This window comes from Corvus brachyrhynchos, unplaced genomic scaffold (genome assembly GCF_000691975.1).
Source record: "Corvus brachyrhynchos isolate BGI_N302 unplaced genomic scaffold, ASM69197v1 scaffold114, whole genome shotgun sequence".
NCBI classification, from domain to species: Eukaryota; Metazoa; Chordata; class Aves; order Passeriformes; family Corvidae; genus Corvus; species Corvus brachyrhynchos.
The window spans coordinates 5679036-5693942 of NW_008238337.1; the positions used below are offsets into that span (position 1 = coordinate 5679036).

The 14907-nt window shown below is 42.1% G+C and overlaps 1 protein-coding gene across 1 annotated transcript in view; it reads left to right on the forward strand.

The window, feature by feature from the left end:
• Positions 1-14157, forward strand: part of ZNRF3 (zinc and ring finger 3) — a 29058-nt gene extending 14901 nt beyond the window's left edge. The window contains 8 exon segments of the mRNA XM_008634086.2: positions 1608-1682; positions 4975-5106; positions 6077-6187; positions 7124-7291; positions 9140-9242; positions 9963-11314; positions 11316-11724; positions 12764-14157. Of these exon segments, the coding sequence (XP_008632308.1) occupies positions 1608-1682; positions 4975-5106; positions 6077-6187; positions 7124-7291; positions 9140-9242; positions 9963-11314; positions 11316-11724; positions 12764-12807 (2394 nt within the window). The 3' untranslated portion in view covers positions 12808-14157.
• Positions 14158-14907: the final 750 nt, after the last annotated feature.

The following is a 14907-nucleotide window of genomic DNA, read 5'->3' on the forward strand; positions in this document are numbered from 1 at the left end:
GGAGCCTCGCAGGGCTCGGGCTGCGAGCTGCGCTTGGCCACAGGGAAACCGCAATTGACAGAACGGCCAGACGGGTCACCCCCGTTTGCTGTTACCCGCTGCAGCACGATTTTTTGACTCGGTGCTTTTCATCTCTTAACACCTGGTGGTGGAAACTTGCTGCTCGTTCAGTATATTCACGCAATTAAGGAGTTTTTATCAGCACTGATCTGTAAAATCTCTTTAAAAATCTCTTCAGAGATCAAGGGGCCTTGCTTGTTGACTGATCATCCTGAAAAAACAATCTAAATAGCCTGAACAGTTCCATAAGCAGAGTGTGTCTGTAAGGGGGGTGCATTCTAGGGAAACCTGGATGAGCCCTCACCTCAGGGCTACTGCAGCAGAGTGATGGGTGGTAGATTCCTTTTAACTCTTCCTCCCCAACAGTTCTTAGTCATTAACCAGGTGTGCTGACTTCAAAGGGGACAAATACCTGGTGGGCTGAGAAAAAGCTCCCATTTGGGAGTTGGTTTCCCTCATGTGCGGTCTGATGGGCCTTGTTGATTAAAAATAAAAACAAAATATGAGAATAGAGCAAAGAAAGTGACCTGTCCATATTCAAACCAACTTCTCTGCATTGGCCAGCATTTTTCCTGGAAAATGCTGAGTAATATTTCATAATTTATTACTTTCATTGGTTTGTCTTATATTTCAATGTAAGTTCAGGTTCTGCTAGTCTCTGTGGAGGGCCAGTGCCTTCTTGTTTAGTACTGTGATGGTGATAGCTGTCATTGCTTGGAGAAATAGTTTCTTGCATTCTATGTCCATAAAGGCAATAGGATTTTGAAAAGTTACTGGGAATGTCTGCTTTGTGGAGTCGTTGAGCAACATTTGAACAGTACATACAGAGGCACAGTGGCAGAAACAGGTTAAAAACCCCTGCGTTAGCCTTGGTGGTTAAAGTACTGTCTTCTCTATCTCAGGGGATTTTAATATATTCTAATACCTTCTCTGTGCAGTTGGTAATGCCAGGTTTGGACTGTATTTGATGAAAACCTGTGCACTTACATAGGTCAGATCTTATCAGCGTAAGAAGCGTATGCAACAGTTCTGACCTCTGATGGTCAGAAAAAGCAGTATTCTCTGAGGCACATTTTGCAAAGATTGTGATATCCTAGTTTGTGAAAATGACACTGAAAAAGTACAAAGAACCTGGTCCACCTTAATTTTCTACACTAGTGAGCTTATCTCCACCCTAAGTCATAGGGAAGATTGTTTTTAATGACACTTCCAAGTAACATGGAAGGAAAAGAACATAATTTTTTTTAAAATTATTGTATTTAAAATCTTTAGAAGGTCTAAATCTCATTTGAATCCCTTTAAAAGGTTTTTGAAAGAGGAGTTTGAGAAGGAAGGAGCAGAGACACTGTAGAAGCTTTAGTGAAGTTTAACTACATTCCATACTGGTTCAGGAACTCCTGTGTTTGTAATTATTCTGTCATTTGTTTTAACTACACAGAAACAGAAAATGTTAAGTTTTCTCTCTGGAGATGAGGAGAGGGAGTAATTTTTGAGTTAAGAAGTTACCTTTTGGGGTGGGACTGAGGATGCTGTCTTTCTTATTGCAGGCAAAACGAGCAGTACAGCGAGGAGCCACAGCGGTCATCTTTGATGTTTCTGAAAACCCAGATGCCATTGATCAGGTACGAAGCAATGCCAGGCAGGAAGCAATGTAGGTGTTGGGAACCTGGTAGAAAGGGAAAACTTCGGGGAGTTAGATTTTTCTTCTAGCTTTTGCTAGAATCCAGAATCCAGGCCTGGGATTAAGGTTTTGAAAGAGGATGGAGGCAAATTTTTTGTGGCCCATTATCTAATCAAGGAGGTTTTCTTTGCCCAGCTCTGTGTACAAAACACAGGATGTTTGGCCCTATCCAGCCTGTGATCAATAGTGTTGTTGAACAGCTGCTATTTTTGAGATTGTGAAATTACTTTCAAACCTGATTCTAAACAAGTTTCTTTTTAAAATTTATAACCATTTCTTTCTCATTTACAGCTGATGATTTCTGCCTATGTATTTTGTGGACAAGCAGGGTTTTTCTTCTTTTTCCGACTCTTGTTATAACTTCCATCTTTTTATTTGAAGTGGGTGAGGTAATAGCCCTATGAAAGGCTTCGACTTACTTCAGCCAATTCTGAGTTATTTCAGTGAAGAAACGTAAGCACAAAAATAGTCTGCATTTGGTTTAGTTCTGTTTGGTCTTGAAACAAAACTGCTGTTTCTGTTACAGCAGGAACAAGCAGAGCTGAAGGTTTTTAAGTGCAGCCTGTATTTCTTGGGGGAAAAGAGAGATCATCAATGTTTACATTAAAAAAGCTGGCTTTAATTCTGAAATGAGCATCTGTTGGACAGAGGAGTTCAGAAGACCCTGTGCAATGGATGCTTTGAGTACTGTTGTCTGCATGGGCATCAACGTTGCAGCCTTGATCTTGAAAATGTTCACAGGGATATTTTTCCCCCTCTTCTACACAGGAAAAGTATCTTCACAAAGATGTGATCTGTCTTTTTCCATTTTTTAACTCTGTGTTACAGCTTCTGGTTGCTTTCAGCCGCTCTGCTCTGGGCTTGGGAAGCTGAGTTACTGTTTCTTGCTCTTTTCCCTCTAACAACGACAGCTTTCCTTGCTTGTTTATAAATAATAAACTGGGTGCATCTGTCCCCAAGAGCTGGGAAATGAATCTAGTGGATGTTTGAATGTTTTGGGTGTACCAATAAAATGGAAGAAGGTTAGTGGCTTAGAGCCTTAGCTGACAAAGTAGGCTCTGTTAGATGAAAGAGCAGTAGCCTGTGGAAACACTGGCAAACAGAAGAGGAATGACTGGATGTAGCTTTCATACTCTAAAAGTAACAGTTACTGGATTGGCTCTGTTCTCATGCTGCTCTGGATGCTTGTTTTCAATGGATTTTGATTCTCATCTAAAGTCTTCAGAACCCTTGAGATCAGGGGTGCTACATAATTTATCTTTAAAATAAGTACTGTTTTGGCACTCATAATGGAATTGTGGAAAACAGTGACAGCAGTGGAGGAAAAACTGACACAAGTTAATCTGGAGTATCTTCGGTTCAAATGGAAATATCCTAAGACACTAACGGGAGCTGTTTAGGAAGTTTTCTCAGGTATGCTTGTTACCAACCACTAGAACAAATAAGGGAGATTGCTTTGAAAGGGAGGAGTGGAATACTGTGAAGGGAAATCCTTCCTGCCAGTCAATGACCAGAAATTGGAGGCAGGCCTGACCAGAAGAATTGTCCCTGGGTAATTTGGTAGATGCCAAATGAAAGGACTTTGCCTATAGATGATGTGGGGTTTATTCCCGTTGATCTGAGTATCTTCTGCTGTAAATTAAGAATTAAACTTCTGGTTTTAGAAATGCTCTCAGAAGTCTGACTTGTTCCTTAGTTTTACTTTTGCATATTTGAAGAGGAGTAACAGCACCCAGAGCATCATGTTTAGCAAGAGTCCGACAATGTGCAAAAGTAACTGAGGAATTGGGTGGATTCTTTCTTAGACAAGAAATCATTAGAGAGAGTATGTGTCTGGGAGTGGAAGGACAGTGATTTGATTTGGCCCTAGGCCAGCAAGGTGTGTAGACACATAGGATCCCTGGATACTTCAGCTAGTTTTTAGCTCATCACAAGACACCTGCCTTAAAAGTAGTTTGATCAGTGTTCTCAGAAAATCCATCGAATACTAGGAAGAATCAGTTTTAAAAAGCCTCAGTGAAATCTGTTATCATCTGGTCAGCGTAAGTAGAGTCATCATCCTTTAATCAGGATGATAGCCCAATCAGCTGGTAATTTCTACATGGTTTATCCAGAACTAACAGGTAGCTATCAACAATGCAGATTTATTAATCTCAGCCATAAGATACTATTATTCTATTTGCTCACATTCCTGTAATTTCATTCCTTTCCCCTGTACCCTTTCCATCTGCTTGTCAGTGCATTGCTTGTTTTGTATCAACCAGCCTCTATACTAGTATTTTTCTTATAAGTCAGAATAAGCTATATGAATTTATTGTGTTGGTGACATTTTGTGACAGAACAACTCTCTTGTCTAGTTATTACCCTCTCTGGTATATAATTTAGCAGATCGTTGGTCTGGATTTGTTGGCCGGAGAAGTTGCACGTTCTCCACACTTGAAGGTTTTCAACATCTGACTGAATAAAGCCCTAAGCAGCCTGGTTTGATGTCATAGTTGACCCTGCCTTGACCAGGAGGTTGGGCTCACGACATGCCTTCCCACACACATTATTTTCTGAGTCTTTCTATGATTTGGCCTTTCTTACAAAACGTAGCTGGACCTGAAAGGAAGTTTCAGGGTGAATTATGTAGTCTACTCATATGCTTTAGTCTTTGAGTCCCCCCATCCTGCAGTCAAGAGATCTAGTGGTTGCTAGAACTCAAGTAATTTTGAATGAGTTTGTCGAGTTAAACAGCAGAAATTACTAACTTAACTTGTTTAGGTACAAAGAGCCTGAAAGACAGGACTCTATGGGATTGTTCAGAAAGCTGAAGAAATTTCTATGTGAATAATGTAACTACAAAGTTGAAATTGAAAAATTGATGAAATGTAGCAAGGACAAGGTTTCTGGAATGTGCAGATTTTTATTCTTCTTCATTGTGAGGTTTAATGTTACAGTATTAATATATGCACTGGTACATAATGCAGCTAAGTTAAAGCTGCTATTCAGAAATAGCATTTCCTTATCCTTAATCTTAGTTTTGGTCCATAAAAAAAAAAAAAGAACATAAGTCAAAAGTTTAATTCAGGTTTAATTCTGTGGAATACTTAAAGGTCTGTGCTAGAAGAGAACAATCAGTGCTTGAAATCAATTCCACGTTCATATTCCTTTACCATTCTCTGTGTTGTTCAGAAGAAAAGTGGTTTTCCTGAAACATGCCTTTTGAGCAGATTTTTTTTTTTTTTTCCTAGCTGAACCAGGGCTCAGAGGACCCTCTGAAGAGACCAGTGGTGTATGTGAAAGGTGCTGATGCTGTCAAGCTAATGAACATAGTTAACAAGCAGAAAGTGGCACGAGCCAGGATTCAGCATCGCCCCCCACGGGTGAGACTTTCAGATCCTTTCTCTGGATATCACAGTGCTGTTGTTACTGCAGGCAGGGCTTGCTCACTGCAAGGGTGAAGATGTTTTGATGCCCCTTATGTGCATTAATACACGTGAAATTCTGTTGACTGAAATAAACTGAGTAACTGCACTGTGGACAAGCAGCTGCACCTGGTATAAGTTTAGAATCCACAGTGTGGTATCCGCTGTGTTTCAGAAGGATACTTTTGAGTATAGAAACGGCTAAAAAATTCACAGAGAAGTTTTCCTTTTTCTTGATTAAGTAACTTAGTTATTGCACACTCCTGCTGGTTCCGTTTTGTAAGGTGGTCTGCCCTGTGTTAACGAATAATTCTGTGTAGTATTTTAAACATGGATTAATGATGAGATTATCTGATTAATTATGAGATTATCTGATATTTGTAATTGTAATATAAAATACTTTTCCTAGACTTTTTTTTCCCCTAACACTCTCTAACATACAGTTTACAGAAGAAGAGCAAAGCTAGAAGGTCATCCATGTCCTAGTTACCGGTTTGGTTTGGGTTTTTTTTTTAATGGAATCGTTCTGTTAAGAAATGTATTTAAGAAGTGAGCCATTTTTTAATAATTCAGATGTTGATTTTCAGTCACTTACATGCATAAGCAACCCAATAAGCTATAAAAATTTGTGTTGGTGTGATTCACTCAGTTAAAAAACCTGGATTTATGCAGTTCAGAGACAGTAAATCTGACATCTCATGACTGGCATTCTGTGTATTCTGTGTATTCTGTTCACTTGCAGCGGCACTTGAAACCCAGGTTTTGTCTCATGGAATCACAGATAATGAACACAACAGTCTGTACTTTGACTTCTGCCATTCTGACTGTGTACATTTGGCAAAGGCCCCTGAGAAATAAAAAGAGAAAGAAACAAAAATGAGTGTGATCTAAAGGAAGGAAAAATAATACTTTTGTTTTAATTTTTAAGCAACCCACTGAGTACTTCGATATGGGAATTTTCCTGGCCTTCTTTGTGGTTGTGTCTCTTGTTTGCCTCATTCTTCTCGTCAAGATCAAACTGAAACAGCGACGTAGTCAGGTAAGACCAGTAATGGGATATTCACAAAATACTGAAAGTTAGCTTCTCTTACTTTGTCCTAAAACGTGCTTTCGACTTTTGGAAATTCAGGATGCTGACTTACAGTAGCCATCTTGGTGGCTCTGTGGTTTTATCCATGCATGTAGGCCTTTGGAAGTACTTGGAAGTGTCTTTAAAGGAGATTTACGTTGACCCATGATGTTCAGTCAGTTAAATCCTGAAATGAAAATGGTACAGAAGCAGTCCACTTAGCCATTGGAAAGAAAGAACATCTCTGGTTGCTCACAGGTTACCAGTAGCACTGGTATACTTCTGAATAAGTCCAGACTCTTACTGCTGTATTGTGGAGAGGATATCAGGATCGAAAATAAGTCACAAATCTTTCCAATAGGATAACATCTGTTGAAATGGGAGAGGTTTTCAAAGTAAAAAGTTTGGTTAGGAGAAATTCCAGGTGACATACTTTGAGTTTGTCCTGGAGGAAATGATACAGCTGATTTTTAACATTTCATTTTAATCTCTTTCTCAAGTATTGCTCCAGATAACATGGTGGTAACAGCATATTGGGGCATTACAATCAATCCTGACATTTAAATAAAAGTTCCTGGCCAAGCTTTGTATGTTGGCTTGAATAGTTGCTACCTATCAGTTGAGCAGTTGCAGTGTATCCCATTTGTCAGCACCTTCACCCAGTTCTAATTCAGAGTAGTTTATCATTCTCACTTCTGCATGTGGCATACATTCTTTTCATGAGGCTTCTGGTCTGAATTCTAATTAGCCTTCTCTGTTTAATGTAAGAAATTATACATCACTTGGGCCTGACATGATCTGTAAGATATGTTATGGTGGTGTTTCTCTGCTACTACACTCTAGTCCCTTACACAGCAGCATTGGTTTTTTTTTTTTCTTTTTTTTTTTTTCTTTCTTCTCATGTAGAATTCCATGAACAGGCTTGCAGTGCAAGCACTGGAGAAAATGGAGACCAGGAAGTTTAAGTCCAAAAGTAAGGGACACCGAGAAAGTAACTGTGGAGCACTGGATACACTCAGTAGCAGCTCCACCTCTGACTGTGCCATCTGCTTGGAGAAGTACATTGATGGGGAGGTAAAGGATGAAAGGTTTCTTCACCATGGGCTGGGAATGTAGGTGCTTTTAGCACTGTAGTACATGGCTGGCTGTTGGGTACGTTGTATACCTGAGGTGGTTCTGCTTGTCAGTCTGATCACACTGAGCAGCCAACTCAGCTTCAGCTGCATCCTGCAGCTCCAAATTACCCATGCTGCAAAGTGAGAGGTGAGGGATCCCATTTGCAAATCGCTACCTCCAGTGTTCTTGCATTTCTGAAGAACAAGTCACAAAGAAGTCAGCAGTTGGTTCTCTGGGTATTTTTGACAAGTCATGCACTAAGGTGATTCTCTGTTGGAGGCAAGGGATAGATACCCTTAGTGTTTTGCTTGATGGCACCCTGTCTTAAAAATGTCAAGTACACAGCACTGCTGGGAAACCAGAGGAGGAGAAGGAAGAGATGTCAGAACTTTCAGGAGCAGTTTTTTGGCTCGTCAGGGCTTGCTGTCCATGACAGTTCTACCCAGAGGAAGCAATGAAAAGGATGAAATAGAAAATGGGCTCCTTAAAATAAATAAAGGCAGTCAATATTCACAGCTATAAGCATCCATTAGAAAGATTATGAGGACATTTTATTTTGAAATGGTTCATAAAAGAATCATAATTTTTAAGGCAATAGAAAATACCAGATGCATGTTTGAGTGCTGCAAGGTGCAAATAGAAAGTTAATGAAGTTAGTTGATGGGAAATTATTCAGAGTAGCAAGGATGAAGGTAGACAAGAACTTCGAAAGGGCTGTACAAAATGATTGGAGAGGAAATTCAGGCATGAGCTTGAGCATGAACTGATAGACATAGGGAATAGCTCCATGTATATCAGGGATGGGTTGGGAGCTGAGCATTGCTATTCAGGAAGAAGATTTTGATGCTTTAGATAGCTTTGTGAAAGCAAATGGATGCTTTGTGGCAATTAAAAAGGCAAATCAGATACTAGAAATGAACTGGGAAAGTCTAGAGAACTGAACAGAAAATAAAATTACACCACAGTGTAAGTTTAGTCATGTTCTCACTTTGAGTACTGTGTACTTCTGACCTCGTTTCACAAAAGATATGGAATGGAAATGACGGTGCTTCAGAAAAGGATAGTCATGAAATGATCAAGTGTTTTGAATGGTTTCTGGGGGAAAAAAAAAGATTGAGTGGGCAAGGACTCTAGACCTAGATTTCTTGGTGATAGAGGGAATACAAAGTCAAGTGGTGTTTCTCCACCAGGAGGTAGTAGCCCTGTGGAACTTCGTGGCAAAGCAAGTTAGAAGTTGAAAACCTAAGCTCATGGGAAGACATGAGCAGTACTTGGAAGAAAGATTCTTTGCAGGTTTCTGAACTGGTAGATATCCATCAGGCTCAGGAAATCCTGTAAACAGATCATAGCTGAAAGATGAAGAATCCTGGGCAAGGGAAAAAGTATCATATACACTGTTGATTTTGCTTTTCCCTGAGTGTTTTCCATTGCAAATAATTGTAGAAAAGGTACATCATTACTCTTGATTTTTTTTTTTTTTTAAGTTTATTTAATATATTAAGGAAAACTTTAGTGATGGCCTTCTTCAAGTTGTTGGGTCATAGAGACATACAGGAAAAAGTGTCCTAAAGAAGTGTCCTGTATCTGCGTGGAGTTCTAAGGTGCCTGCAGACTATTCTTTTAGACACAGCTGATCACTAGCTGTTGTGCTCTTGGTTATCTTGATGCCATTTTTTTCCTCCCTAGCACTTCTAGGCTAGGAATTGCTCCATTTAGTAGATGGGTTGAAAAAACTAGGAACAAGCTGTGAAAAATTCACTTGTTAGGAAGAAGTACTTTTTCATGGTCCTTCATCTGTTCCTGTAGGAACTGCGGGTCATTCCTTGCACTCACCGATTCCACAAGAAATGTGTGGATCCTTGGCTGCTGCAGCATCACACCTGCCCTCACTGCCGCCATAACATCATAGGTAAGTGCTGCAGAGTGGATGCTCTGGTGTGTTCATTTCAGACAGCTTACAAGATGAAATAAAAAGTGCGCCTTTTTGTGAATCTCCGTGGAGCTCTCAGTTCTTATTGTAACACAGCCCTAGAAGTACAGTTAGCCCTAAACTCTTTTGAGAACAGCTGAGTGCCCCTGGCATAACCTTGGGGTGGGGATGATGCCCAGCTGAGGGCAGTGTTGTGCAGCCCTGAGTGCAAGGACACACGGAGAAGAGGGATGTTTTTCCTTGGGAATTATAAAGAAGACAATGTACAGGCTTTTATTTTTCCATGGTGTTGTAACTTGGAACCTGGTTTCCCTTAGTTGCCCTCTTCCTGCTTTCATTTCCTATGTGTTAAGAAAGTTTTCTGGCACTGCACATTTGTGTAAAAATGTGTAAAGTGAAAATTTGAGCAATGACTTCCAGCCTCTCTCAGCCTCTGCAAGATGTAAGCAGAAGATTTTGTATATATGAGAAGAGTATCTGAAATAAATTCACTTATTTTGCTTTTTAAGCAAATACATTTGAGTGTTTCAAGGTCTTCTAGATTTGTTTGACTTTTGTTTTGTTCTTATTTCCTTCTGTGTAAAAATTGGTGCATAATGTAATTACATGGAAAACAAAATATCCTTCTTTCTTACATAAAGTATATTCCCTTTTATTCCCTGCTAGTTCTACTTCTCCATTCTTATTTCTCTCATGCAGAACAGAAGAAGGGAAATGCAGCTCCAATCTGCCTGGAATCCATCAACCCAGCACGCAGCCGGCAGCAGAGGGTGATTCTGCCTGTCCATTACCCGGGCCGAGTGCACAGAGCAAACCAGATAACAGCGTATCCCACTCGGACAAGCATGGACCCTCACGGGAACCCCATCACGTTACTGACAGTTGAGCGACACGGTGAACAGAGCCTCTACCAAGCCCCGTCCCCAGCTTATATTCGCAGTTATCAGCCCATTCATTTGGACCATGCTCTAAACACACATCACTGTAGCCTGGAGCACAGGGCTTACTCTCCAGCTCACAACTTCCGACGACCCAAGTTTGGCGGACGCAACTTTTCCAAAGCAGCGTGCTTTTCCCGATACGAGACCATGTATCAGCACTACTACTTCCAAGGCCTTAGTTACCCTGAGCAAGATGGACAGCTTCCAGCTGGCATTTCCTCAAAGGGTCCTTCCCGTGCCTTTCAGCCTGGTAGCAGCATGCTTTTCCCTCCTGTGGTACATGTAATGCCCTCGTCCCGCTTGGAGAGTGGCAGTACCTCCAGCTTTAGCTGCTATCATGGTCATCGTTCAGTGTGCAGTGGATATTTGGCTGACTGCCCTGGGAGTGACAGCAGCAGCAGCAGTTCTGGTCAGTGCCACTGCTCCTCCAGTGATTCCATGGTTGACTGCACAGAGGTCAGTAACCAGGGGGTTTACGGGAGCTGCTCCACCTTCCGCAGCTCTTTGAGCAGTGACTATGACCCATATGTGTACCGCAGTAGGAGCCCTTGCCGAGTGGGTGAGGTTGGTGGTGCAAACAGGGGTGCAATTGTTCTCTTGGAGGGCCCCCACCAGGACGAGCTTCCAGCTCACAGTCACAGTATGGTGGGTGCTGACTGCCGGCCTATGCCAGCTTCTTCCTCAGGGGACCAACTGTCTAACTGCAGCATGGATATGAACTATAGCAGTAATTCCTCACTAGAGCACAGGGATCCAAATGGCACTACCTCAGAGGGAGGACCTGAGGCCACTCCTGGTGCTGCCTTGGATGTTAAAAGGAACTGGAAGAATCCAGAGCTAGCAGGGTCGATTTCGGAGCAAGCGTGTGCATGCTGCTTTGAATTCCAGCACTCTGCCCTGGAGCCAAGCAATGGGACAGCTGACTGTAGTGCACTCTTCCTTAGCTCTCCACTGTGGGGGACATGTGGCCAAGGAATTGAACCACAGTCAGGGAACACCCCAGGCTTGTACAGTATTAACTCAGACCACTTACATAGGACAGATGGGGTAAAATATGAGGGGTTGCCCTGCTGCTTCTATGAAGAGAAGCAGGTAGCCTGTAGTAGCAACAGTGGCAGGGGAGGGCAGTGGCAGTGGAGGTGGTGGCTGCTATACAGAAGACTATGCAGTGAATGTGCAGTACACGCTTCCTGATGAGACCTTGCCAAACTGTTGTAAGGGTGTATGTGATCTGGGTCAACGCATTCCCATAATTCCTGAAGACAGAGACTGTGAGCTGATTCTACCGACAGAGCACCAAGGGACCCACATAGGAGGTTGTAGCTCCTGGGATGGAACACCTGAGCTAGACACTTACCTGCACTGTCAAGGTATTGGAGAGGTACAGGTCGAGAGGGAGGTGTGCTATGAGGCAACATCATTCCTACGGCAGAACTACTCTCAGGAGGAGGAAACTGGAATGCCCTTTCCCAGTCCCACTCTGAAGTCCCAGAAGCTTATGACGACCACAAAGGCCACAGGTAATATATGTGCTTTTTTTGATTACTTGCTACCTTTCTGTCTCAGTGTAGGAAACGCTGCCGGCTGTCTAGGTACCTGCAGCCAGAAAGGTTACTCCGTCCTTTGCATAAGAGCAGTTACTGACTAACCATTCACCCCAAAGTATTATTCTCTGGTTACCTGTGCTCATTTGGTCATAACTAGAGGAGGAGAAGATGATTGTTTACTATCTAACCCTATAAAAGCTTGCATGCTCATCCTTTGTGGGGAGGGGTCCCCATTAGAGTTCCCACAGCAAGGGACACTGCTGGTCATGGCAGCTGTGGTGAGTTGCCTAGGAAGGCAAGGCTACCCTGAGAGACGACAGACAAGTTGAAGGGTGTTTTTAAAAAAAAAGTGAAAACCTTTGAATTGCCTTAGAAGAATATGTGGGAAAGTCTCTGCTGTGGACATAGACAAGGGGGAAAAAATAACTACTCACAGAAAGAAGGGTATATTTCTTACCTGCCTTGCCAGGGTTATTTTAAAGGGTGTCCATAGAATCACAAGGTACCCTAGGTTGGAAGGGACCTCAGGCCATCATCTAGTTCAACCCCCTGCTCAAAGCAGAGCCAGCTCTGAGACCAGACCATGTTTGACAGATTACACCAAGTTTATCCAGTCAGGCTGGATAAACCTTCAGGGACACAGAGTGCAGTCCCTTTCTGGACTTCTCTGCCTGTGCCTGACTGCCAGTATGGTCAAAAGATTTTCTTTATATCCAGTCTGAAGATCTCATACTTCAACTTAACTTCTCACCTCTTGTTCAGAATGCATGTCTGTGAAGACTGTGGTTCCATCACTGGGACAACCTCTATGTAGGTATTGCAAAGCTCCTAGGGATGCCCTTACGGCAGGCTGAACAACCCAAATCCCTCAGCCTCTTCACACAAAGTGCTCCAGCCCTCTGAGCATCTTGGCTCTCTGCTAAACTCCAGTCAGTGGGTGTCTTACTCTGGGGGCGCAAAACTGTGTGCAATATTCTAGATGCAATGTTCCTTAGTTTTGTTTATCTTTCAGGTGCTGGATCTCATCCCTTGGAGAGAAGCCAAATCAGTGACTAGACCTGTCCGGAAGATCCCAGATGGAGAAGCGGAGCTTATCAGAGACTCCAAATTCTTATGGACTTAATTTTTTTTAAGCTTTGACAAACACGCAAAAGTGGTAATGTGGAGAAGTCCCTCCCCTATTTCCTCTGTGTTCACATCAGTTTGATTGTCTCCTTTGTCCCTCCTGCCTGAAGACTTCAGGCCTTGATTTGTGTGCAAAGCCCATGTGGGGACATGGTGTGGAGCATTTCTGAGCTCTAGTGCCATTTCTGTATTAATGACAAAGTGTTATTTATATTTTCTTTTTAGAAGTGACCTCTTGCTGAGAGGTAACACAGTGTGTTAAATAAGCCAGGCTATGTGTAGATGCTGTTATCTCCTACTTGAAGGAGTCCAGCCTTTGATAAGCTCAGGGCTACACCTGCCTTAGAAACCAGATAGCACCTTGAAATATAGTAGTCCAGAGGGATACAGCTGCTGAATGGATGCTCAGATACTGACTAATCCCAGTAGCAAATCCTAGCAGCCAGCAAGTTATGCGAGTGATTTTGAGGGAGGTGAAGCATTGGACTGTCTCCTTTCTCCTCTTCCCTTCTCCCCCCTTTCATGCTGCTCTGATGGTTTGGCTAGGAAGGTGTCCTGCCATTATGATTAGTTTCAACAGAGTGGGGGTAAGGAAACTGATAGCTCAGAATGTTCTCATCCTCACTTCTGTCTTTGAACCGTGGACCTCATTGTATCTTCTGACCAGTGAAGAATGCTGGGGACCTCTCCCTCAAGCAGATGCTAGAACAAAGTGCTTAGAAAGGCTATTACCTTTGTAGGTAATGAACTTTTCCTTCCATAGGAAGTTTTTCAGGCACCTGTAGCCCCTGTTACGGCTGTGAGGAATGCTGGCATGTGCAGGGAAACAGCTTGCAGTGTGCTTGCAGCTTTGCTGGCTCATTTTGGAAACAGGTCATAGGGTTTCTTGTTTCCTTACAGGCTGCAAGCATGCCTACGGGAAGCAGTGCTTGTCACCTCTTGCACATGTGGGAAAGTGAGGGACTTGGTTTAGTCATTGTTTTCTTCTTCGCTGTGCTTAATGTAGCTTCCATAGATTGATCTGTTTTAAAGGTTTCTTGGGCCCAGCCAGTTGTGCTTCATTTTTGTCTTGTGTACAGAGTGCTCTCTGTACCCCATTAGCCTGGGCACATACTTTTGTTCTTGTTCTTGTCCTAGTGGGGATGTTTGTTATCATGAGATAATTTATGTTGTCACTTCTGATAGCAATTGTTTCCTGTGGAAACAGCAGCTTCTGAGTAAGAGGCTACCATAGCATGGGTTAAATTGCCTGTCATGCTGCATGTGCCTGAGGACACAGTGTCTAATGCCCACAGTGCCAGTCTTCTGAAAAGATTTGTCCTAAGTTCAGTACACTTTGGAGATACTTCAAAGACATGAAATAGAGATGTACACTTCATATTCTGCCAAAGCAATGTCCTTAACAGCACTGGGCTGGTTGTGAGACCCAGCAAAGCTAACTTGTATTCTCTGTAGTCCCAAATGAACTATTTTAAAAGAAGGAAACATCTAAGAAATAACAAATATATTTGTCTATTTCCTTTTGCTTTTGTACCCAGTAAGTTAGGAAAAAAAGTTCCATCTAAAGGAATTAACATTACATCTTTTCAATCAACAAGCACCAAAATTCAGCTGTTCAGAGAATTAATACAAGGCAGTATCTGGGTATAAGATTAAAAGAAAAACTTCAATAAACACATTTTGTGTGTATAAAGCTTATTAAAAACTTATTCATTCTCTGAATGACTGAAGTAAGTGGTATGTGTTGGGAGAATAAACTCTAAAGGTTTGTGATTTTTGGAATTCAAAAAAAAAAATTTAAGTCTTACCCTCCCCTTCCTCCACTAAAAAAGAAATGCATTTTAGAAGCTATGGTGTATTAGCTTGGTTATTCTGCTTGGTGTTTTGTGAGGCACTGTAAAGGCCACCTAAGATACATTGTACTCTGTAACTATACAGCACGTTGTGGTAAAACGTGGTTCTTAAAGAGATTTGAATATTCTGGCTCGTGGTGATCCCAGATGTACTGGTCCCATACACACTGGGGAAATC